General features: G+C 42.8%; 1 protein-coding gene across 2 annotated transcripts in view; it reads left to right on the forward strand.

Moving 5' to 3' along the window:
- Positions 1-27,490, forward strand: part of PIK3AP1 (phosphoinositide-3-kinase adaptor protein 1) — a 124,769-nt gene that overhangs the window by 42,614 nt on the left and 54,665 nt on the right. The window contains exons 1-2 of one of the 2 annotated variants that reach the window (XM_075841494.1): positions 1,399-1,720; positions 22,812-23,210. In XM_075841494.1, the coding sequence (XP_075697609.1) occupies positions 1,708-1,720; positions 22,812-23,210 (412 nt within the window). In that variant the 5' untranslated portion in view covers positions 1,399-1,707. Of the gene's footprint in view, positions 1-1,398; positions 1,721-22,811; positions 23,211-27,490 lie in introns of those variants that run through there. The other variant, XM_075841493.1, reaches the window with a different exon arrangement.

The following is a 27,490-nucleotide window of genomic DNA, read 5'->3' on the forward strand; positions in this document are numbered from 1 at the left end:
GATCTTCAGGTCCCTCCATAAATTTGGGATTAAGATGGGATTAAGGTCTGGAGACTGGCTAGGCCACTCCATGACCTTAATGTGCTTCTTTTTGAGCCACTCCTTTGTTGCCTTGGCTGTATGTTTCGGGTCATTGTCGTGCTGGAAGACCCAGCCATGAGCCATTTTTAATGTCCTGGTGGAGGGAAGGAGGTTGTCACTCAGGATTTGACGGTACATGGCTCCATCCATTCTCCCATTGATGGGGTGAAGTAGTCCTGTGCCCTTAGCAGAGAAACACTCCCAAAACGTTTCCACCTCCATGCTTGACAGTGGGGACGGTGTTCTTTGGGTCATAGGCAGCATTTCTCTTCCTCCAAACACGGCGAGTAGAGTTAATGCCAAAGAGCTAAATTTTAGTCTCATCTGACCACAGCACCTTCTCCCAATCACTCTCAGAATCATCCAGATGTTCATTTGCAAACTTCAGACGGGCCTGTACATGTGCCTTCTTGAGCAGGGGGACCTTGCTGGCACTGCAGGATTTTAATCCATTACGGCATAATGTGTTACCAATGGTTTTCTTGGTGACTGTGGTCCCAGCTGCCTTGAGATCATTAACAAGTTCCCCCCGTGTAGTTTTTGGCTGAGCTCTCACCTTCCTCAGGATCAAGGATACCCCACGAGGTGAGATTTTGCATGGAGCCCCAGATCGATGTCGATTGACAGTCATTTTGTATGTCTTCCATTTTCTTACTATTGCACCAACAGTTGTCTCCTTCTCACCCAGCGTCTTACTTATGGTTTTGTAGCCCATTCCAGCCTTGTGCAGGTCTATGATCTTGACCCTGACATCCTTAGAAAGCTCTTTGGTCTTGCCCATGTTGTTAGAGGTTAGAGTCAGACTGATTAATTGAGTCTGTGGACAGGAGTCTTTTATACAGGTGACCATGTAAGACAGCTGTCTTTAATGCAGGCACCAAGTTGATTTAGAGCGTGTAACTGGTCTGGAGGAGGCTGAACTCTTAATGGTTGGTAGGGGATCAAATACTTATTTCTCTGTGCACAATGCAAATACATATATATAATTTTGACAATGTGATTTTCTGTTTTTTTTAATATATAATCTATCTCTCACTGGTAAAATTAACCTAGCCTAAAAATTCTAGACTGTTCATGACTTTGACAGTGGGCAAACTTACAAAATCAGCCCTACAAAATGCCCTTCAAATTACTGTTATCTATAGATTTGCCTATCTGGAGGATGTATAATGATACTGGTTACTTGTTTGTTCTTGTAAATTCTTAGAGTTTGGCCAACTACGGTAGCTGATACTCCAGCTCGTGGCGAGGGGGCTGTGCTTAGAATTTGTTTGTCACCACTGCCTGTGAGTCTCAACACAGGAAGTTTTGGACGAGTAAAAATCAGGAAGTGTAGTATGTTCTGTATAACAGTAACTTTCTGCTCCCACGGAGTAACAGGTGTCTGCACTTGTTCCGTTCTGTACCAGATTCTTCTCGCTCCAGCCTCAAGGCAGCACATTTATACGTTTTGTACTGGGCTGGGATGATACGAGGCAGCAAACACAAGCATTTCACGGGCTCCTGAGAAGATACAGAATGAAAGGGTTTAAACTTGGAGCGATGACAAGGATAGTTATTATGTCGCATTGAAAACTTCTGAACTTAAACTAAAGGATTATTTTTTTTGTTTTTACGATTTCCAAAATGGCATCCAGAGGTATGTGCTGTGTTTCATTTACTGTAGACCTTTCTCTAAAAAAACATATATTTCCTCCTTTGAAAGTTCCTCTTTCTTTATTCAGCTTAGTGAAACTGTTACGCGCACTAAAATGTTTGCTTGTTGCTGAAAGTCTGATTTTACTAATAGGGTATTAAAATATATAAAATAATTTGTCATATTTAATGAAAAGTATAAGGCGCGCATTTTTTCACATATATTTAAACAATTAATGGTAATGATTTGGTTATTAACAGTATATTAAAGGGGTTCTCCAGGACTGATGGCCTATCCTTAGGACAGACCATTAATGCTTGAGTAGTGGGGGTCCAACTGCGCCTAGTACTACAGCTCAGTCCCATTCACTTCGATGGGACTAAGCTGAAGTACCAGGCACAGCCATTCCTATGGATGAGCCGCCGTGCCTCTGTAAACAATGAAGGGGATCTGATGCTGACAGGAGAGTTACAGCCCCTTTATTTTGTTGATCGTCGGGGGTCGGATCCCCACCAATCAAACATTGATAACCTTTAAGTCCCGGAGAACCCATTTAAGAAATGTTATATATTGCATTTTCCTAATATTTTAACCAAAGTACTTCCAAATCAAAGATGGGGGCACAATTTTACTGTATAACATGTTAATTGTTTGCATAATTTTTTTTAGAACTAATCAACATATGCTCTTAACATATGTTAAAGAGACTGTCACCTCTGAAAACCCCCATAAACTACAATTATCAGTAAATCACTTTATAGACGCTGATTTCAAATCTGTAATTTTTATCTTTCTACTCACTTGCATTCCCTCGCTATAAGACTGAAAACCGGCGGTGCGCTGCACGCTGATACATAGAGAGGACTCATAAGCTTGGAGATATAATGGAGAGGACTCCTAGGACTCATCATCAACAGGCAGCGAACGGCCCGTTTTTGGGCTTATAACAGAAGAATGCAAGTAAATAGGAAGATAAAAATGTCAGATTTGGAATCAACGTTTTTTAAACTCTTTACTGATTATTATTTTTTTAATGAGTCCCTTTAAATATTATGAGGTTTTAAAAGCAGTGGAAAAGGTTTTTCTATACTGTCATTTTATTTATTTTTTTATTGTATTCACAAGTGTCTAAATGGTAACGTTATAATAAAATGTTACCATGGTAATTATTCATTAGAGAAGCAGTTCAAACTCTGATAAATAGTTTTTTACCCACGCTGTAGGCTGGCTACAGATGCCAGAGGTTGACAGTTTTATCCCCAGGCCACACTCCAGTTTTGTCACCTGCATAACTAGTGAAAAGGCTGGGGTGTGTATGGATATGCATAATCAGGACTTCCTGGTCCCTAATACTAGAACATGGATGGCTAAGTAGCTAAACAGCATGGCTGATACATTTTACCTACGCTGATAAATTGCAGTAAACTATGAGAACCATAGCTGATGTATTTATCTCACAGGGAATTGTCTACACAGCTACAAGTGATGAAGAATGTTTTCATTCACTCGCACAAACAAAGAATATAAAGTTGCATAACTATTTATTATATAACAATAAAGCTTTATTTGCGTAGGCTATGTTCACACAGGGTGGATACACGGCATAAAAGCACACAGCGTATCTGCCCTGGGTGCCGTGGGGAATTCAGACAAAAAAACGCACCAAATTGTAGTGCAGTTTCTTCGGCCAAAATGTCCGCTTTGGAAAACTGCAGGTAGAAAAAAAAAAAAGTCATACCTACATAGCCATGGTGACACGTCCCTCTGCCGTCCCGCGGATCGGCCTCCTGGGATGACGTTTCATCCCATATGACCACTGCAGCCTGTGACACAGATGTCACATGAGATGAAACGTCATGCCAGCAGGCTGGCCTGGACGAAGAAACAAAGAATTCTGGGGAAGTATAAGAGTTGCGTCTTCACTCAGTGTGAACAGGACCTTAAAGACAAACTGCTACTTTGTGATCTATAGAAATACAATGAGCCGCTCAGTGTGTTGCAGAGCAGGGTTGAGGCACAGCATGAGTGTAACATAGGACAATATAAATAAATAGGCCTGTTGTCTTGGCTGCACAGGATAAATGGCACCAAAAAAGCTTAAAGGGAACCTGTCACTAGATTTTAGGGCACTATGCCACCAGCATGTTGTCATACTGCTGGGATTTAGCGTCCTAAACATGCACCACTTAAAACTGCCTGTTTTAGCATTTTGAGCCCTGAGATGAGTCCAACAGCATCCTGCACATGCTCAGTGCTCAGATGAAGCCGAGGCCAGTACACCAGGACACATCCCAAGACTCTTTTATGGTAATAAACATACAGCGCACGCTGTAATATGCTAAAACGGACAGTTTTGAGAGAGGCATGTTTAGGATGCAAAACTTCAGCAGTATACCAACATGCTGGTAATCTAGTGCCCTGAAATCTAGTGACAGGTTCCATTTAACCCCTTCCAACATTCGACGTATACTCACGTCATAACCGAGTAGGAGGAAGTACGGTGTGGGCTCATGGGCTGAGCCCGCTCCATACAACGTGGGCAGGGCCGGCTCCAGGTTTATGTGGGCCCTTGGGCGACACAGACTTAGTAGGCCCTTTTGCGGGGGAACTCACAGCGGCAGTAAAATGGCAGAAAACGTCACTTTGTGCCCTCATATAGACGTTAGGCCCTGTTTATGCCCCCATATAGAAGTCAGGCCCTTAGTCTGTTACCCCATAAATGTAGTGCCCTCTGTAGATAGTGCCACACTGCCCCTCTCCCAGATAGTGCCACACTGCCCCTCTCCCAGATAGTGCCACACAGCCCCCCCCCCCCAGGGAGTGCCACACAACCCCCCCCCTCTCAGGAAGCACCACACAGCCCCCACCTCCCTGGTAGTGCCACACAGCCCCCCTCCACTGGCAGTGCCACGCAGCCACTCTCCCTGGTAGTACCGCACAGCCTCCCTCCCTGTAGGTTGCGCCTTTGGAGTTCCCAGAACCATAGTCCAGGGCAGAGCACTACTAGCATTCTGCCTGGGACTCCTGCTCTGCTCCTGACATCACTATCCATATATGGATAGTGATGTCTGGAGCAGAGCTGAAGTCCCAGGCAGAGTGCTAGTAAAGTCTGTTCCGGTACTCCAGCTCTAGGGAAGCCCCTGACATCACTGTACATATATACGGCTAGTGATGTCAATGGCTTCCCCAGAAACTGACTCCCGAAGCAGAGCCGCTAGCGCTCTGCCTGGGACTCCTTCTCTACCTCTGACATCACTGTCCATATATGGACTTTTATATCAGGGGCTTCCCCAGAGACGGAGTCCCGGAGCAAAGCTTCTAGCGCTCTGCCTGGGACTCCTGCTCTCCCTCTGACATCCTTGTCCATGTATGGATATTGATGTCAGGGGCTTCACCAAAGACAGAGTTCCGGAGCAGAGCCGCTAGTGCTCTGCCTGGGACTCGTTCTCTCCTCCCGACATTACTGTCCATATACGGACAGTGATGCCGTGACGACGGCAGCGAGAGCCGGCCCTGAACGCGGGTGTTGGATGTATGTTACAGATCGAGCATGATCCCACTCATTTAACCCCTTAGATGTCACGGTCAATAGCAACCGTGGCAGCTAAAGTGTTAGAAAGAGGGGGCCACCCCCTCTGACAGCCCATGAGCCTGTCAGAAACACAATATACTACAATACATTAGTATTGCAGTATATAGTGCAAGCAATCCAACGATCGTTGGTAAATCATCAAACGCATCTGTTAAAGTCTAAACTATTACAATATAACACTATTAAACACGCACAGTGCACGCTGTAAAAAAATTAAACCACCAGAATCACTGTTTTATGGTCATCTCATCTCCCACAAAAAATAGAATAAAAATTAATGAAAAGCTGGCATGTACCCCAAAAGATTACAGCTCGTGCCGCAAAAATATACTCTCATACTGCTCAATCGATGGAAAAATTAAAAAGTTATGGCTCTCAGAATTTGGCGACACAAAATAAATTTTATTTTTTACAGTTAGTTTTATTCCTTGTAAAAGAAGTAAAAGTCAGTTTGTATTCAGTTAGTATAATGAAATGGAAAAAGTAGGCCCAATATTACAGAGCACACTGCTCACTTTTCAGCTGGCCACACAGATAAGGGTGGCTGACAGCAATCTTGGCCGACTTCCCATAAATATGAACACACAGATTGACCGAACATGTATGTGCACTGCCATAGGGAAATATCTGATGTGTATGGAAAGTATTATGACGAGTTCCTGCGAAATAACAATAGTACTGTAACTCACTGCTTTTCCCATCAACTTAAATTTTTGTTAACTTTGTTGCATTTTAGGAATTTTTTGCTACCAATTACTGAATAGCTTCATAACATAATCATTTGTAGATCTTTTATGAGAATAGACAATGTGTTTCCTCTGGCTTTAGACATTGCTTGGTCTATAACATGCTACAGAAATTAACTTTTTTAAGTCAAGAATAAAATGCAGGTCTGGTTAAACCAGTTAGGCCACCCATGAATAGAGAGAAAAGGTAAAGACTTCTCTGTGTGAAAGAGGAACTATAAGCTTCTATATGAAATGTATTAGTTACAGATAAAGAAAGAAAAAAACCTTAAAAGGTAATTCCACAGTTCGTCCACAGCGTACAATGTAAACGTTACTAACATGAAAGGCCTTCCTTATTCTTATGACGATCTATGCAAAGGCAGAATCTTTAGATTTGTCAGCGGATAATATTTAATGATAGGACTTCTATAAGCTGCCAAACAACAGCAATGTTACTGGATGCGTCCGTGTGAGTTATACTTGACTATAGTCTGAATGAAGCACAAGCCCTTTCAATAATAAACAAGTTTATAAAGACTCAGGCTTCATATTCCTAGTATTAAAGTGTCTGTCTGATGAAATACACAAGTGGTGTAACTATGGTATCCCAGAGTTAATTTTGGCCCTGCTTCCTCACTATAACCAAACACATTATGTTTCTCTTGGCTTCTCCCTTTCCCCTTTTCACATTAACATTTTTGGAGGTTGTAATATATGGTGGAGCAATATATATATATATAAATGTACTGAATTCAGACCACAGAATAAGTCCAAAATTTGTTCTGACCCCAGACTCAAAGACCCCAAATTAATACAGACTGCAGTCCCAGAGATCCTAGCCTTAAAGGGGTTTTCCGAAAGCAAACAATCACATTTAGTTAAACTAAACAATGCAAAACAAGTAACTTTGCAATATACTTACGTTGGATCTGATGAATGTAGCGTCGTATCCCATCTTCAGTCACGTGACCACTTGCTAATCCAAAATTGGCACTTCCTCTGTAGACCTGTCCATTAGTTCAGATAGTTAACTTCCTGTTTTCGGTTATCAGAGTGTACAGTTACGTCACAAATGACGTAACTGTACCACGTGTTTCCTCATCTGTTTAGCAACGTCTGGGCGGTCCGCAATTTACTCTGCAGGGCCGTTCCAGAACGTCCTGCAGAGTTAGCATGTTTGCCGCTTCCCGGCGGCATTTAACTCCGTGATACAGTTGTCTCTAGACAGCTGTATCATGGAACTCTAACCGGAGACCTCTCAGCGTGGTCTCCGGTCATGCGATCGTTGTGACAACCTGTCACAACGATCACATTGCTCCTAACAGCAGCGCTTATGTGCCGACTGTGAGGAGCTCTGTGATACAGCTGTCTAGAGACAGCTGATATCACAGAGCTTTCAACCGGAGACCACTCACTGTGGTCTTCGGTCATGTGATCGTTGTGACAGCATGTCACAGCGATTACATTGCTCCTCCCAGCAGCGCTTGTGCGCCGACTGTAAAGCGCTCAGTTATGTGAACTCTGTGACAGCCTTTCACAGCGATCACATCCATGCAGACGGTAAGGCGCTCAGCTCTGTGAACACTGTGACAGCCTTTCACAGCGATCACATGCGTGCCGACGGTAAGGAGCTCCATGATGCAGCTGTCTAGAGACAGCTGTATCACCGGGCTTCAGAGGGGTCTCTGGTCAGGTGATCGCTGTCACAGCGATCACCAGTTGCATCTTCTCCCTCTCTGGCCTTCTCCCAGAGACCCAGAGAGGGAGAAGAATAATGTAATGTAAAAAAAACAACACACTTTTTATTTTTTCTATAAATAATTTTTTCCTGGACAACCCTTTTAACTTAGACCCTTAGGAGCACAGTAATTTACCTAGTTATTCTTCCGGCTCCACCTTGGTAGTACAGAGACTTTCCAGTCCACCCAGTACTGTGCTCCTCTCTCAGATTTGCTCAGTCTGAGTTCTAGGAAAACCACGATGACGGCCCTTCCAGATGGTACTTTCTGGCTGCGGATCTCGTATAAGGATGTGGCCAGGAAAGGGAAGGAGCGGCTTTAGCCTGTGCTAGGCATAGGTCATTGGCTGCCATTGGGGAGGAAGGGAGGTGACAATGCTCGAGGAGCCCCTGGCACCACATCAATTAAACCCCCAAAAGACAGCTTTTATAGTCGACTGTCATTCAATACAGAGGAATTTTCTTTTACAATGGGACCCTATGGGTGAAGTATGTAACAGTATGACATTTGTTGGAGGCATTTGTCGGAGGTAAACATCGGGAGTATTTCCAACGTACACTGCAAACGCAGTGTGCATAGAGCCTAAAGAGGGCCATTCACTTATTCCTCCTCATCCCTACACATGCACGATTAATATTAAACAGCATTACTTACCTGTTAAACTCCCTGCTGTCTCGCCCTCGCCGCCTGCCTCTTTTTAATGTGCTGTTGCGATCACATCACTTCGACACACGTGGCCACTGCTGAGGCCAGTGATAGGCTGCAGTAGTCATTTGTGTCAACGTAAAATCATAGCATCAGCACAGTAAACAGAGGCAGGCGGGAAGGACCAGAGTATCAGAGAATTTAACAGGTAAGTAATGCTTCTTTTATTATTTTATAGCATTTACACCCCCACCCCCCTCGGTTTGTTTTTTGTTAAAGATGGACAACCCCTTTAAGGAGTTTTCCCACAATCATCATTTATCCCCTATCCACAGGATAAGGATAGGTGATAAATATATAATGGCTGGGACCCCACCAATCTCTAGTCCCGATCGCTGTTCCACCTCACTACGTGATCGAGGGGTGGTCGTGCATGGGCGCCATTCAATGTCTACAGGGCTGACGGAAACAGCCGAGAACTACACTCGGCTGTCTACAATGGACCCAAAGACATTAAATGGAGCCGCAGCGATTGTGCCATGAGTAGGAACAGGGGTTGGGACGCGTTCTAGTGATAGATGGGGGTCCTAGTGGTGGGTCCCCCAACAATCATAATTTTTTTTACATATCCTGTGGATAAGTGATAAATGTTAATTGTGGGAATAACCCTTTAAGTAATGTGACTTGCAGGTAAATATCATATTACAGCCAAGGAAACAATGCTTGCTTTCTTTTCTTTTCATTCTTTTATTTATTTCCCTCTTCTCATTAATCCCTGATAGTCATAGTTATTTCTAATAAAAACAAAACATTGAGGAAACTGAAAAAATTCCCAACACCGGGTTCCCATGTAGCGTAAACGCTGTGGAAATTCTGCAACGGAATTGTGTGCAGAAATTCCACAGAATTTACAGTAGCGGTAAAGTGGATGAAATTCAGAAAATGTCATGCCCACGCTGCGGAAAAAAACGCAGTGTAAACGTTACTAAATAGACGTGCGGTGCGGAATTTAATTCTGCAGCATGTGAATTTATGCTGTATTTTTGTTGATTTTCTGTTGATAGTTTTCCCCATTAAATTTAATGGGGATGCAAAACCAGCAACAGAAAGGCAGGTGTTATGACTTTTGTATCGTAATTGCAGCGATTACGCCGCAAAAATCGCAACTCCGGAAAAAAATAATAGTCATACTTACTCAGAACACACTCCTTCTTCCTGCACTCCGACCACCTGGGATGACGTTTCATCCCATGGCCTGCAATGTCCTCGTAGGATTGCGCGCAGAGAAGACGGAGGGGGTAAGTTTGAGCGCTTTCTCCCAGAGCGGAATTTCCATTAGAAAAACAGCACCACAATGTGGATTTTTCGTAGGGGAATGTACTGCGGATTCCAGGTCGGACACACTGCGTGATTTTTACGCAGTGTATCTGACCCTTGGGAACCCGGCCTAAGGTTTAGGCAGACTAACCTTCATCATTGCTGTCTTTCACCCCTTAGGGTATGTGCACACACACTAATTACGTCCGTAATTGACGGACGTATTTCGGTCGCAAGTAGTGGACCGAACACAGTGCAGGGAGCCGGGCTCCTAGCATCATACTTATGTACGATGCTAGGAGTCCCTGCCTCTCCGTGGAACTACTGTCCCGTACTGAAAACATGATTACAGTACGGGACAGTTGTCCTGCAGAGAGGCAGGGACTCCTAGCATCGTATATAACTATGATGCTAGGAGCCCGGCTCCCTGCACTGAGTTCGGTCCGGGACTTGCGGCCGAAATACGTCCGTCAATTACGGACGTAAATAGTGTGTGTGCACATACCCTTAGGTAACTTGCAGGCCACATCCACATACCTCTATTAATATATTAATATGTGAATGTGTAGTGGAATGGCTATGGTTTTCATACAATAATTGGTTAATTCTCAATTATGTTCAAGCTGAGGATAGGTTAAACAATGCTGCACTTTTCTGGATACTCAGTACAGTTTGTATTGTTCATGTTTTTATAATGCAAATAAAATCCTACAAGAGGAATTTGTGGATTTATGAAAGCAAATTATATGCAAATTGCAAATTTCAATGATAATCATTAGTTCTATCTAAATATTGTTGATAAACTAGTGATACTTTTATTATAGTAGGCAGAAGACAAGAAATTCTCCGTTTTTTTTTTTTTTAATCACATTATATTATTAACTGTTCTTTTACCAATATGTTAACTTTCATACAACCGGGAACAGATATAGATGAGGAAATGAATCCACACTTGTCACAAATCAATGAAATGCAAGTGCTAAGATACTAACAAAGTAGTACAGCAGATCTACTAAGGAAGTAGATCGATCAAGCTTTAAAAGACAGATTGATCATTTTTGTGCAGTATCTGTGCCTTCTTAAAGGTATTTCCATCCATAAATTATTTAATGGGTAACTAAACGTTTGACAAACTTCTGACATGTCATAGTGACATGTCAGAAGTTTTGATTGGTGGAGACCTGAGCACTGAGACCCCCCCCATCAATCGCTAAAATGAAGCGGCAGAAGCGCTCGTGTGAGTGCTCAGCCGCTTCGTGTCTGTTTTGCTTTTTCTGAAAATCAATGTATCGGGTTTGTAAAGTCTGTAAGTTTGTAAGGTACATATTATTTATTGATTAACTTTTATTAACTTTTTTTTGGGGGGGAATAGAAAAAAATCTGAAATTTCACCACTCTTTTTTGCGTCCTAAATCTACGCCGTTTACCGTGTGGTATAAATAACACAATAACTTTATTCATCGGGTTGTTACGATTTCAACGATACCAAATTTGTATAGTTTTTGTATGTTTTACTACTTTTACACAGTAAAAACGCTTTTTTTTCTAAATTATTTGTTTTTGTGTCTCCATATTTGAAGAGCTGTAACGTTTTTATTTTTTCGCCGATGCGGTTGTATGAGGGCTTTTTTTTTGCAGGACGACTTGTAGTTTTTATTGGTACCATTTTGGAGTAGATGCGACTTTTTGATCACTTTTTATTACATTTTTTTAAAGTCAGTATTCACAGAAAACAGCAATTTTTCAATAGTTTTTTATTATTTTTTTTACGGCGTTCACCGTGCGGGTTAAATAATGTAATAGATTTATAGTCGGGGTCGTTACGGACGCGGCGATACCAAATATGTGTAACTTTTTAACTTTATTTTGTTTTTTTAATAGTAAAGCATTTTGTAAGGGGAAAAGCTGGGTTTTTCATTTTTTTTCACATTTTTTTTTAATAAACTTTATTAAACTTTTTTTTCACTTTTTTTTACTAGTCCCACTAGGGAACTATAATATGCGATTCTGCGATCGCATTTATAATACACTGCAATACTTTTGTATTGCAATGTATTACTGCCTGTCCGTTTAACACGGACAGGCATCTGCTAGGTCATGCCTGCGGCATGATCTAGCAGGCATTCACTCCAGGCAGCCTGGGGGCCTTTATTAGACCCCCGGCTGCCATTAGAGACACAGACACTCGGCGATCGTATCGCCGGGTTTCGGTGGGAGAGGGAGCTCCCTCCCTCTCTCCAAAACCACTCAGATGCGGTGCTCGCTATTGAGCACCGCATCTGAGGGGTTAAACGTGTGAAATCGATACTAATATCGATCTCACACGGCAGAGCAGGGACGCTCCCAGCCCTCAGCTGCCTCTAGCAGCTGAGAGCAGGGAGATCTGACAGCTCCCTGCTCTGTTTACTTATTCCGATGCCGCGACGTAAAAAGTCTATGGCATCGGAATAAGGCCCGTTAGTGACCGACGTAGAAACACGATGGGCCGGTCACTAATGGGTTAAAGGGGTTGGCCGCGAGTCGTGGCTTGGACATGGTGGAGTGAGGATGCTTTGTTCTCGAGCTCCGAGGCCGCGGCTAAGTTACAAAGACTTTTCATCACTTACCTTTCATCCAAAGCATGCCAAAGGGGAAGAAACCGGACCCTAAGCCTCCAGCCACCCCAGTCGCCTCACTGGCGCATTTCTCCAGTCAATCTACGGGGGATTCTCCTTCCTCTTCTTGGTCCATCATGGCGGCCACGCCATCGACGAACAGACAACCTACTGCGCGAGGGCCTTTCAGCCCATGCACTCTCAGCCAGCCTATACCGGCTATGTTGCTCTCCCAAAGCCGAGGTTCATTATCTGGCTGCGCTGGCTGAGGGACCCCTCGGAAGATGTACCGTTGCTTACAGAGCTTCGGGAAATATTGCAGGCTCTTCCTACACGTGTGGACTTAGAGCCCCAATTTAACCGCCTTGAGGAGCGCCATGCCAAGGACATCTCCGCCATTCAGCAAACCGTCCAACAGATCTCCTCTGCAGTGGCTTTGATACCCTTACACCCAGGATTACTCACTTACTCCCATGTCCATGATTCACACTCACGCATTGACTATATTTTCCTATCCCACTCTAACCTTTCCTTACTGCAATCTGCTCATATTGATACCATCTCCTCCTCAGACCATGCCCTAATATCCATGTCGCTTTCCCTTCCTTCCTTCCTCTCAACCACGTTTATGGAAATGGTGTCTTAATGAGAGCCTTCTACAGGACGAAACGGTGATCAATTGCGTTCACACAGATATCCAAGAATTCTTCTCCAATAACACAACACAAGATGTTTCCTCCCCAATGGTTTGGGAAACATATAAATGCTTTATTCGTGGAACCTTTATTAAATACGGCGCTCGGCTCAAACGACAGAGGAATTCTCACTTCACAGACTTACTTTCTAGGATCTCATAAACGGTCCCTCGCACTTCAGACTAAACCTGAACTTTGCTAACTCAGAGAAAAGCTTAAAAACTTGTCCCTTTCACATGCGAAAGCCTCCCTGCCCAAATGTCGTCGCCACTTCTTTGAATTTGGTAATAAGCCTGGGAAGACATTAGCTAGAGCTCTGCGTTTACAGAGGGCGCATTCATTTATTCCCCATATCTCTGATGTAGACGGACACAAACATAAACTCTCCTATCACATAGCAGATACCTTCCAGTCCTACTACTCCATACTTTATAATATCAACCATCCACTTCATCCACAAGCCCTCACTGAACATTAACTCTCCATAAATACTTATTTAGAGCAAGCAAGCCTTCCTACTCTCCCCCAGGACTTAATCTCAGTTCTGGGGGACCCTATCACACTTCCTGAACTCCAATTGGCTATTAAAGGATCTCGGATGGGCAAAAGCTCCAAGTCCGGATGGTCTCACGCTGACATACTACAAAACATACTTACCTGATTTTTACCTTTACAGAATAATTCCAATGAATTCAGCAAAACAACCGTGGGGTCAAAATGCTAACTTTACCCCTAGAAAAATTCCTTGATGAGTGTAGTTTCCAAAATAGGGTCACTTTCCGGGGGTTTCCACTATTTTGTTCCCTCCAGTGCATTTCAAACGCGACATGGCACTGAAAACTATTCCAGCAAAATCAGAATTTCAAAATCCAAATGGTGCTCCTTCCCTTCTGAGTCCTGCTGTGGGTCCAAACAGCAGTTTATTACCACATATGGGGTATTGCTATAATCAGGAGAAATTGCTTTACATATGTTGGGGTGTTTTTTCTCTTTTATTCCTTGAAAAAATTAAACATTTCTACGTTTTTTCATCTTCACAAACTAATTCAAATAAATTTAGCAAAAAAAATGTGGGTTCAAAATGCTAACTATACCCCTAGATAAATTCCCTGAGGTGTGTAGTTTCCAAAATGAGGTCACTTTTGGGGGTCTTTATTGTTTTGGCCCCACAAGACCTCTTCAAACCTGACATGGTACCTAAAATATATGCTAAAAAAAAGGAGGCCCCAAAATCCACTAGGTGCTCCTTTGCTTCTGAGGCCTGTATGTCAGTAAATTAGCGCACTAGGGCCACATGTGGGGTATTTCTAAAAACTACAGAATCTGGGCAATAAATAATAAGTTACATTTCTCGGGTAAAACCTTCTGTGGTATAGAAAAAAATTTATTACAAATGAATTTTGTAAAAAAAAAATGAAATTTGTAACTTTCACCTCTACGTTGCTTTAATTCCTGTGAAACGCCTAAAGGTTAATACACTTTCTGAATGCTGTTTTGAATACTTTGAGGGGTGCAGTTTTCAAAATGGGGTGATTTATGGGGACTTACTTATTCCGATGCCGCGACGTAAAAAGTCTATGGCATCGGAATAAGGCCCGTTAGTGACCGACGTAGAAACACGATGGGCCGGTCACTAATGGGTTAAAGGGGTTGGCCGCGAGTCGTGGCTTGGACATGGTGGAGTGAGGATGCTTTGTTCTCGAGCTCCGAGGCCGCGGCTAAGTTACAAAGACTTTTCATCACTTACCTTTCATCCAAAGCATGCCAAAGGGGAAGAAACCGGACCCTAAGCCTCCAGCCACCCCAGTCGCCTCACTGGCGCATTTCTCCAGTCAATCTACGGGGGATTCTCCTTCCTCTTCTTGGTCCATCATGGCGGCCACGCCATCGACGAACAGACAACCTACTGCGCGAGGGCCTTTCAGCCCATGCACTCTCAGCCAGCCTATACCGGCTATGTTGCTCTCCCAAAGCCGAGGTTCATTATCTGGCTGCGCTGGCTGAGGGACCCCTCGGAAGATGTACCGTTGCTTACAGAGCTTCGGGAAATATTGCAGGCTCTTCCTACACGTGTGGACTTAGAGCCCCAATTTAACCGCCTTGAGGAGCGCCATGCCAAGGACATCTCCGCCATTCAGCAAACCGTCCAACAGATCTCCTCTGCAGTGGCTTTGATACCCTTACACCCAGGATTACTCACTTACTCCCATGTCCATGATTCACACTCACGCATTGACTATATTTTCCTATCCCACTCTAACCTTTCCTTACTGCAATCTGCTCATATTGATACCATCTCCTCCTCAGACCATGCCCTAATATCCATGTCGCTTTCCCTTCCTTCCTTCCTCTCAACCACGTTTATGGAAATGGTGTCTTAATGAGAGCCTTCTACAGGACGAAACGGTGATCAATTGCGTTCACACAGATATCCAAGAATTCTTCTCCAATAACACAACACAAGATGTTTCCTCCCCAATGGTTTGGGAAACATATAAATGCTTTATTCGTGGAACCTTTATTAAATACGGCGCTCGGCTCAAACGACAGAGGAATTCTCACTTCACAGACTTACTTTCTAGGATCTCATAAACGGTCCCTCGCACTTCAGACTAAACCTGAACTTTGCTAACTCAGAGAAAAGCTTAAAAACTTGTCCCTTTCACATGCGAAAGCCTCCCTGCCCAAATGTCGTCGCCACTTCTTTGAATTTGGTAATAAGCCTGGGAAGACATTAGCTAGAGCTCTGCGTTTACAGAGGGCGCATTCATTTATTCCCCATATCTCTGATGTAGACGGACACAAACATAAACTCTCCTATCACATAGCAGATACCTTCCAGTCCTACTACTCCATACTTTATAATATCAACCATCCACTTCATCCACAAGCCCTCACTGAACATTAACTCTCCATAAATACTTATTTAGAGCAAGCAAGCCTTCCTACTCTCCCCCAGGACTTAATCTCAGTTCTGGGGGACCCTATCACACTTCCTGAACTCCAATTGGCTATTAAAGGATCTCGGATGGGCAAAAGCTCCAAGTCCGGATGGTCTCACGCTGACATACTACAAAACATACTTACCTGACCTTCAGGATCATTTTCTTTCTGTCTACAACTCCCTCACCGCAAATGCCACCCTCCCACCGGACACGCTCAGGGCCCATATGTCAGTTATCCCCAAGGAAGGGAAAGATCACTCTCAATGCTCAAATTATAGACCCATTTCCCTCCCGAACGTAGACCTTAAATTATTTGCTAAAATCCTCTCTACACGCATGTTGGAGACTGAGCTAATTGCTCCCAGAGCACCCTGGGCTATAAGAAGGTCCCAGCCCCATCCTCCCACGCCTGAGCGTTGTTGTCGTATTCCATGTTTGTCTTGCAAATGATCCCCTAGTCTTTCCTGCTCCCAGTGTTCCTTGTTCCTGTATCCTGTAACCTGTATCCTGATCTAGTGCCGTGCTGAGCTGTAGCCGTGCTGTATACCACGCCTGTCCTGCTTCTCCACGCCTTCGCCAAGCCTGCCTTGCTACTGTCCGAGCTGCCGCAGGTACCCTATATGAACTATAGACTCTGACCTGCGCTCTGTTGGCCAGCTGCCATACCGCCAAGTCGGTACAGCCTAGTGGGTCCATGAACCCTACGTGACAGGGAGTCAGAGAAAGGTCCTTCTCCCATAGCGATACATAGGATCTTTTCAATGGTACGTCACCAGTCACTAATATTTGATATACCTGGGACAGGATTTTCTTTGGGTATTTGGTTTGCCCCAAAGTAGACTCAAAGGCAGTCAAAGATCGATCCAGGGATCCACCTTTAAGGTATGGAGAAACTGCCTTTCTCAGGGACATGTAGTGTAGAAGATGTAAATTATGGTTATTTGTCCACACTTAGAATGTTAAAAATGTACCATCTATCAAAAGTGAGTCTAAAGAATCGTAAAGCCTAGTGGAGGGATTACTAGATTGCTCCCCTGGTCCTTCTAGATATAGGTCAATCAAATCAGATATCAAGGTTAATGGAGAAGGGGACAGGATTAATTTATTCTTACTTAGAGAAAAGACCTTGATTAAAGTTTTCGTGAGATCATTCTTAACCGTGAGCTCAGAAACACTTTTGAGGGGTGCGAGTAACATAGCTCTAAGAGGTACAGAATTGAGGGATTCCTTGACTGAGATCCATAATTTACCTTCTGGTTCATTTGAATAGGAGCAGAGCTGCAGTACTGCAGCTCGGCTGCTATTCCGTGCCAGGAGCCAACTGCTTCCGGGCATGTACGTCCGGTGCATGGAGGCACCGGACCAGCTGATACGTGCGGGGTCCGGGTGTCAGACTCCCACAGATCATGTACTGATGACCTATCCGGTTGATAGATCATCCGTTGTCAGATGGTGGAAAACCCCTTTGAGGGGTTAAGCACGACTGAATTGTGCAATTCATTGTAGGAAAATGAGAATGGTGAAACTGTAGATGACTAGAAACTGATATTTAAGATGGGGAAATTATGGGGAAATTTTATTAAGATGTATCGCTTTTCAAGCACATTGTCATGCTGGCTAAATAGAAGGTTTTTCCTGTTATAATAGCAGTATAAAGTATTACACAAGAGAAACACTTTAGGCAAGCAAGACAATATATAAAGTGAAGAACTGCAGCCATGTAATACGATGTAAAGTGGGGGGTTGAGGTGAGCATTGCTCAACATTCAATATGCATAAATGTTTCCTTTTAAAGGTAGAGAATGATTACTTATTTTTTTTCCCCTGCCCACACAGAGTGATTGACAGCTCTCCTTGTATAAGTTTGTATGCAGAAAGAGCTGTCAATCACTGTGGGTGGGTGGGGGAAGCAGGACTCACAGGCTTTCTCTATGAGCATTTAAAGCATATAAACAGCTTTTGACATGAAACGACATGATCAAATCCTAAAAAAAGATGTCTTTCTGAGCTCATCATCTCCCACTCTATCTTATGCTGCCCTTAGATAGTGTAGCATAGAAGACTTGACGGATCCACTTTAAGTTCCCTGTTTTCAGTTATTCATTCATACTCATTCATACACTGATGGGTTCCTCCGACGGAAAGGTCTGACGGAACCCATCAATGGAAACCGAAAGCTGATGTGAACACACCCTTATGTGTCATGTGGGGTATTTGCATATTAGAACATTACATAGCTGGAACTAAACTAACCTAACCTTTTCTAGCACTTGTATTACTATTAAATGACAGATGGTACTGATCTACTCTCTATATTAAAAGGGAAAAAGCTACCAAAAGATATGACCAAGTGTAATGGCTCTTATCCTAGTGTGAACTGCCAGTGATATGGTTTGACCATAGTTTGAATAATCAGTAATATTGCTACTACTTCCCTGTTTGTCACTTATATGCCACTAGTGAGATTTGATAGTTTACAGTTGGACCATTGTGGAAATTTTTGGCCGTTTACGGATAGCTTATCTAAAGATAAAAGTGTCTAAGATTTCGAGCAGGAAGCGCCAAATTTATCATACAGCATGCACCACTTTGATATCTTTGGCACCTCTTCTGACAGCATTGTCTACATATACACTGTGTCACGTTGGGTACGTGGACCCACTGGGCCGTACCGCCTTGACGGTATGGCAGCTGGCCAACAGGACACAGGTCACGGTCTATAATTCGTATAGGTGTACCTGTGGTAGCTCAGACAGTAGCAAGACAGGCTTGGCTGGGACTAGGCAGCAGGCAGACACCAGGCGTCATGTAGCAGGACAGGCATGGTACTCAGCGCAGCACGACTCCAACTCAATATGGAACTTGAACCAGGATAGCATGGGATACAGGTTACAGGTAGCAGGAACGGGAAACACTGGGAACTGGAAAACACTTAGGAGACCATTTGCAAAGACAGACTAGGGTAACGACAACAAAGCTCAGGTGATGCAGAAAGGGGCAGAGCCCCTCTTATAGTCCACGGTGCTCATGGGCTAATTTGGTACTTTAACTCAGCTGCGCGCACTGGCCCTTTAAGAGCAGGCACGAGCGTGCACGCGCACCCTACGGGACCTGGCCGAGAGAAGCGGAAGTGAGCGCTGAGGAGGAGATGGGGGCCAGCGCTCACAGATCCATGGCTGTGGCCGTCAGTAGGTGAGTGAGCCTGACGGCCCGCGGCCATGGGCAAGCCACACTGTCTATAACTTAGACAGTATTATTAAATCTGCAACCACTATGTTTCTGATACCCTATCTGGATATTGGGTTGATGATATTCTTATGTGTTATTCGAGGCCTATTCAAGAGAACGTTCATACCTGTCATCCATTCTGTCATGGAACAGATAAAAAATAAAAATGATGTAACTGATGATAATAGTTTTTCTTAATTACATCAGCTTTTCATCCATAGACTAAAGCACTAGTGGGATGACGGATGGAAAAAAATTTAGGCCGTCTTCAACATCCGTCTTCCAATTGAATTGGATAAAAAATAGATGGGTTGTTCAAACAATTGGTGTCACTTATTTCAGACAGAAAAATTAAGGATACATGACAAAGAACAACAGATAGCTTTTGGATGGGATCTATGGGGACATCTATTTTCTCTTTACATAGACCATTTTTCTGGCCGCATAAATGATCCGATCAGCCGATAAATGAGCGTTTGCTCAATTGTTGGCTGGGAACGAGTGTTCATACGAACTGTTGTTCACCGATCATTGGCCTGTGTAAAAAGTTCTTAGTTTTGATTAAAATTGTATAAAACAATGCATCTACCATGAAAATGAGAGAGACTGGTTATATCTTCATAGACTATTACACCTAGTATCAATGAGCATTTGTTTCTCCTAGAAAATCATCTTTGCTAATTATGTACATAAATCACAATATAAATTGGACTGAAGTACTTCATTCAGATCAGTGCTTCTTTAAGATATTACTGTGGTTATTTAATTTGGGACTGCCCATGTTAACATGTTGATATAATTTAACCCTTTACCAAAATTTTACGTAACTGTATGTCATATATGTAAGAAGGGCTGTAAAGCCCATGGCTGCGGGCCGCAAGGTTTACTTACCTCCTGACTTCCGTAGTCATGGATCAGTGAGCGCTGGTCCCAATCTCCTCCTAAGGAGACTTCCGTTTCACTCTGCTGTGTCCAGTAGGGTGCACTCTTAAAAGGCCAGCGCTCACCTGAATTAAAGTACCAAATTAGCCCATGAGCACCCTGGACTATAAAAAGGGCCCAGCCCCTTCCTGCATTGCCTGAGCGTTGTCATTTACCTATGTTTGTCTCTGCAAATGGTCCCTTAGTGTTTCCTAGTTCCAAGTGTTCCCGTTCCTGCTTCCTGTATCCTGTGTCCCGTGCTATCCAGAACCAAGTGCCTTATAGAGTTGGAGTCGTGCCACGTTAAGTACTACGCCTGTCCTGTTACACCTGTCTAGCTGCTGTCCGAAGTTGCCACAGGTACACCTATTGAACTATAGGCTTTGACCTGTGTCCTGTTGGCCAGCTGTCATACTGTTAAGGCGGTACGGCCTAGTTGGTCCGCGCACCCAACGTGACAGGGACATTTGGAGCAGACTCACGGGCTGAGTCAACATCATATGCCGCAGGTGTTAGCTGTATGTTATAACCGAGAGGAAAAAAAAAGGAAAATGTAAAAATTAAAACTGCCTGCGGTGGCAAGGGGTTAATGACAACAAAGTTTTTTTTTATTACACATAGCAACCCACCGCCTATTGCATCCTGTTCTATACACAATCACCTCCAATATAAAGTGTTATATGTTAAGCCACAAAACTACCTTCAGCACACGCTAACTCAAAAATATGTGTGTGCCTTCTGTTAGAGTATTCTGATGTTAATATAATCTGTTTGCTCTTTCTATTCACATTATCATTCATGATCTTCGAAGATTGTTGGTCATCTAAGGACATTCCTCATTATTTAGGGAGACTGGCCGGGCACAAAGAAAAATAAATCTCGCATACTTTTGAAATGAAAAGTGTGCTGAAGGTTTCTTACAACAAAACAATTCAACTCATACTAAATTTTAGGTCCAAAATCAATAAGGTGATAAAAAATATCCCACAAACCTAAAAACAGCAAAGTAGAGCTGACGTAAGTTTGTGCTACTCCAGTGGTTTTAACCTGTAAAATTATGGGTGCTGTAATGATGGGGTTAGGGAAACGGACAAGTGAGCCCTAATCTACCCGCCACTCTGTCCCTGCCTACTTGCAACGACCCGCCCTAGGCGACGGGGTACAACTGGGCGGCGGTCCCTACGCTCAGTAAGTGCACGAGACAAACAGACAAGGGTACACAAAGCTAAGGGAAATGGGGCAGTTGCCCACGGCAACACCGTGAGCAACAAGAGTGGTGAACGAGCCGAGTCAAACCAGGAGTGAACGAGGTACCAAACGCAGAGCAGGAGAGTAGTCAGTAAGCCAGGGTCAGTATGGAGCAGGATCAAATAGTCAGAAGCTGTAGCTGGGCCAGGAAACCACACGAGAAGAATCACAAGCAAAGGAGGAACAGGAAAGGCAGGTATAAATAGACAGGGGGCGGGAGCTAGCTCCGTCTGGCCAGGCTGCGATAGGCTCTCCCACTCCTAAGCCTGCCATCCTGAGTGGTGGAAGATGGAGTCAGTCTCAGAGACATAGACTCAGGTGCAGACTGATTACCTATGGGCGTATATACACAGAAGTTGTGCCTGGCAGATCCTTTACAGGTGCTTCCATAATGGTTAATGCACAAGTTCCGGAGTTGTGATGGAAAAAAAAATCAGTTGTGAACTTTGTTACAAATTTGCCTATGCATTGCAAAGGGTGAAATCTGCTGTGAAAATCGCAACATAAATTGACATGCTGCAGATTTAAAAAGCCGCTCCGCATATCATTTTTTACTTGTGGATGAGTCGTTAAAGTCCCATCCGCTTTTCTGCTTCCGAAATACGCTGCAGATGTTCTGTCTGCAAATCTGGACCCATGTAAACATGCCCTCTGAGGGCCGCACATTACATTGAGCAGAGGTTAGGACAAGAAAACACCCATATAAAAAAAACATACATATAAAGCTGAATTTGTGAGTTTGCGTTCTCTGAAAGTATTTTTAGTACAATTTTATAACAGTTCCAGCCGGTGACCCCTGAAGTGAGTCATATTACCCCCTAAAATAACAGGTCTCCAATAAAAGATAGCCATAGTTCCCCTGGAATGACAGTCACAGTGTACCCACAAGTGTGAGATACAGCAACCCAGGAGACAGTCACAGTGCCCCATATGTGACAGCCCCAGTGCTCTCTATTGTGATAGCCCTAGTGCCATCTTTAATGACAGCCGTGCCCTCTGAAGTAACGACGGTACACTACTTACACATCTGCGCTCCTCCCCTCCTGCACTCATGAATAAACATTGCTATCTGCTGCCTGTGTGCTCCGGTAAGGAGACAGAAAACAAAGAAGCCATTAATGACAGCATCTTCGTTCTTATGGTTGTTAATCTGAGTGTGTAAAAATAAATAAAAAATTGATTAGGTTACAAAGAAAGATTATCTAAATTTACCAACAGGAAATTTATCAAGAACCCAACAGGAAATATAAATATTACTATATACATGGAAATATTGCAGATAAAATGCAAATAAAATCAATCAAATTCACTGGAAAGAATGTAAAACTACAATTAAGTTAGGGAAATGTTTTCATATTTCTACAAACTATTTTGCACTCAATTGTCAACGAAAAGCTTTTATCACGACACATAAATAAACAATATCTCTTGGTATTTTACAGGGATCTGTGACTTATTGATTCTTCATGGGCCTGATGCAGTCCAGTGGTGCCAATATCTTTTTAGTCTCTTGGATCAATTTCAACATCTTGCTATCGAATCTTATGAACACATTGAGGATAACCCTATATCAAAGAAAAGCATGAAAAAATTTCAGACTTGTAAATGTATTCTCATTCTTCTGTCTGGAGAATTAGAGGGTACTTTCGACAATCCAGAAGTTTTGGAAAACCTAAGGAAAGTTTTAAAGCCACCAAATAAAGTGATTGTCTTATTTTGTGGGGTAATGGACAAAGAAGATTTTTCATTTTTTTTTCAAGACTGGTCAAAATGGAAACAGCTGTCCTCTGAAGATGAACCTGATCTGTATGTCACCACTATTATGGATACCATCACTGTAGGTATGTGTCATTCTGGTTTATACTTGAATAGTTGCAAGTTGTGTTATGTTTCTTAGAGTTATCAACAGTTAGTTTTTCAGCAAAATGAAATGAGATTTAAAGGGGTTTTGGTACTTTATTTACATCCTTTTTTTTTTTTCCTTCTTTTTTTTACATAAACGAGTCTAAAAAAAAAAACGTTACTTACCCAAATATCCAGTGTCATTATATTGCCCCTACTATGATGTGTTGATTCAGGTGTACTATATCCATGTGATTATGTCCTATGACATTACAAGGATGACATGCCACAGTGCGGGCTGTGTTTGCATCAGATACCCCGTTTGAACAATCTCCCAGATAACCCATACTTCTAATAATAAGAATTTATAGATACTGCACATTTTCAAGACATAATTGGCCTTTCTTCAATGTACAGTATAACTAAAAAATCATCTTCAAAGTTTGTTTTCTAAAAAACGTTTCTATAAAGAAAATTAAATATTTTGTGTTTTTTACTTTCAGGTACGATAATTGTTCTAATATATAAAACCACAATTTAAGGGTTACATTTTCTCATAAGCTTTTTTCTAACAATAGATGTGAAAAAAGGGTTGTGGGTTGAACTAATTCTAATTACTTGGCCAGTGGTTCATACTGTATCTGTATAAATATGTTTCTGTGTTTTTTTAATTTTTATAAATAAGCCCCTCTTCCCACCCACAGACACGCTAACTTTAAATAGAGAGCATTGCTCCCACAATAGGCAGAATATTTAATATTCTGTCAAGCTGTTTCTGTGACGCTTATTTTGATGCGGAAACCGCATCGGAATCAGTGGCAAAAAAATGGCCAAAATCGTCCCCCATTGATTTCAATGGAAGGCAGAGGCTTTTTTTGGCTGCTCGTGGAAAAAAAAGTGGCATGCTCTTTCTTTGAGTGGTCTCCGTCTCTGACTGCCCATTGAAACCAATGGGAGGCAGAAAAAACCTGTGATGCTCGTTTCTGAGCATTTTTTGCCGCGCTTCATGCTTTAGATCCAATGGGCGCAATAAAAAATAAAAAAAAAACTCTAGAATTGTTGTTTTTTGGTCACCTTGGCTCCCTGAAAATGAAATAAAAAGGATCTAAAAGTCATATGTACCCAAATAAATACTACAGCTCAGGCCTCATGCACACGACCGTAAAAACTCCCGTTATTACGGGTCGTAATTACGACCCGTAATAACGGGCTCATAGACTTCTATTGACGACGGGTGCCTTCCCGTTTTCTCACGGGAAGGTGCCCGTGCCGTTGAAAAAGATAGAACATGACCTATTTCAGGCCGTAATAACGGCACAGACAGTCCATAGAAGTCTATGGAGCTCTCGTAATGACGGGTGGCTACATGTGTGCACCCGTCATTACGGCAGCGTTGCTAAGCGACGTCAGTAAATAGTCACTGTCCAGGGAGCTGAAAGAGTTAACTGATCGGCAGTAACTCTTTCAGCACCCTGGACAGTGACTACCGATCAGTATAAACCTGTAAAAAATAAAAATAAAAGACTTTCATACTTACCGACAACTTCCTGCTTCCTCCAGTCCGGTCTCCCGCCCGTTGCCTTGGTGACGCGTCCCTCTCGACATCCGGCCCGACGTCCTGGATGACGTTTCAGGCCATGTGACCGCTGCAGCCAATCACAGGTCAATCACAGGCTGCAGCGGTCACATGGACTGCCGCGTCATCCAGGGATGTCGGGCTGGATGTGAAGAGAGGGACGCGTCACCAAGACAACGGCCGGGTAAGTATGAATTTCTTTAACTTTTATTACAGAAAAGGCTGTCCCTTCTCTCTATCCTGCACTGATAGAGAGAAGGGGCTGCCGATTAGTGCAGTGTTATTTTGCCGCCAAAAACGTGCCCGTAAATACGGATGGAATACGGGTGACACCGGACCCATATTTACGGGCACGGGTTCGTAAATACTGGTGCAAAACGGGTGGAATACGCGTGACACCGGACCCGTATTTACGCCAGTATTTACGGGTGGGAAAAAATACGGTCGTGTGCATGAGGCCTAACTCTGCAAAAAAACAAGCCCTCACACTGGAAAAATGAAAAAAGTTATGGTAGAATATGGCAACACAAAACAATTTTTTTTAACAAATATTTTTTTCTTTGTATAAGTCATACATAATAAAAAATATGATATACATTTGGTATCGCTGTAATCGCACGGTAATGTTGTAAAAACGAAACCCCAAAAAACTATGGAGGAATCCTTGTTTCTTTACTATACCACCACACACAGATTTTTTTTTGCAGTTTCCCAGTACAATATACGTTACTCAAATGGTGCCATTAGAAACTTCAACTCACCCTGCAAAAACAAGCCCTCAGACGGCCATGTCTATGGAAAAATAAGAAAATGTCTTTTAGAAGACGGGGAGGAAAAAACTGAAATGAAAAATGCCAAGGGGTTAATGCACTATGGAGGGCCTTTTACAAATTTCTTATATTAGGTCTCCTTTAAGACGTATGGGGACTTCTTTACCTTATAAATGTGCCACCTATAATACCAATGACGTTTGAACATTTTGATGTACATGTTTATTTCCAGTTAACCTATAACATACTGATGGATTGACTTTATACTAGGGAACTATAAAACTGGGAAGTGCTGGAGTTCTCGAACTCGGCAGTGAGTCTGAGTCTACATTTACATATTTGGTATTAGTATGACTCTTTACTGCACAGTGCTAAATATACATACAAGACTAAATCATTAAGCTGAGTCAATTATTGAACTACCGTACTTAGAAATGGTGAAGTCCACTTCTTCAATTTTTCTTCAAATCAGTTACTTCCCATATCCACAGCTCACAAACCAGCACAACAGTTTCTATCAAAGTATGATAACTGGGCCTTTAGGCTTAGGCCCTACGAGAATAATAATCATTCAGCTAATGCCTAACTGCAATTTAACATTACCCGTAACCAGTCAAGCTGTAGAATATACAAGTTATTGCCCATTTTTTTTAAACAGCAGCATGCCCTATACGTCACATTTTTGTGATGTTTTCCAACAGGGCAGAAAGCAAGGGGAAAAACCAAATTTGCCCATTTGTTTAGACTGGGACTTGTTCTTGTGTATGTATTAGCAACGCTTTTGACATGAACTATGGTGGCGAAGTCTTGACTATATTTCTAGAGTTTAATTTGATCCTCTGCTACTTCTGTCCCCTCTTTTCAACTGTCGATAAATATACATTATGGCCTACGAGTGCACAGAGCACAGAGCTCCTAAGCAACCTTGATGGACATGTGTCTTTTTTCAACCGTACAAACTATGTAACCATAGGCTGGGTTCTCACGTCACAGTCAAAATGTGTTCTTGCCGCGAATCGCAGCAAAGCCGCACAATTCTGCGGCAATTTTCAGGAAATCGCCAGCCCATTTTTGCCATGGTACAAGGGGAAACCACGACATGTGAACCCAGCCTTAGGAAGATAGATAAGATCACGTCCTACCTGTGAACTATGTGGCAGCTAAGCATGCAAAGAATGTAATTCAGTAATAACATCGAGGATGGAAGTTACATCATGCAGTGGATTTAAACCATCCTTACATATGAGATGATTGACAGCAGAAAATAAAATTCTGCTGGTTTTCTATATTGTTGGACATTTGGACATATTTCTTCATGCAAGAGAAATTTGTGCAGTGTAGTGTTGTATTTTTGCAGCATTGGCCAGTAGTCACATAATCTGAGGTTAATAATACAACTGACTGGTAAAGCTGTGTTCACACCACGTTTGTTGTACACGTTCAAGCTGGACGGGTCCGTAGATCCTCTGAGACGTGACAAATGCCAAAGGAGTGTCTTTTTTGGCATCTGCTGGGTATAAGGAAGTGTAACCTGTTGTGCTTTCCTATACCGTTGGCCACTGCAAAAAGGCACATACCATACAGCATGAATTTAGTTTAACATGGGGGCCTATAGATGATGTATTCCATTGTATGGTATACAGTAGCATACATTGGGGCTATACATTCGGTGCATCTGTTGGGAGATTTTGCTGCATTTACCCCTAAACGTGATGCGAACAGAGCTTAGAAATTATGCTGCAGAAAACTGAGTACGTGCGGCTTCACACCATAGGGTCTTGGGCATTCCATTTGTTACCATATGGTGTACCATGTGGCAATGTATTACGGGGTTATTCTCCCCTAGAAGCAATGTACAACTCTATACAACCAGTTTGATTTAGATTACTGAGGTCCTCACATCAAGGTACTGTATATATGATTATATATATAT

This window comes from Rhinoderma darwinii, chromosome 11, assembly GCF_050947455.1.
Source record: "Rhinoderma darwinii isolate aRhiDar2 chromosome 11, aRhiDar2.hap1, whole genome shotgun sequence".
Classification (NCBI taxonomy): Eukaryota; Metazoa; Chordata; class Amphibia; order Anura; family Rhinodermatidae; genus Rhinoderma; species Rhinoderma darwinii.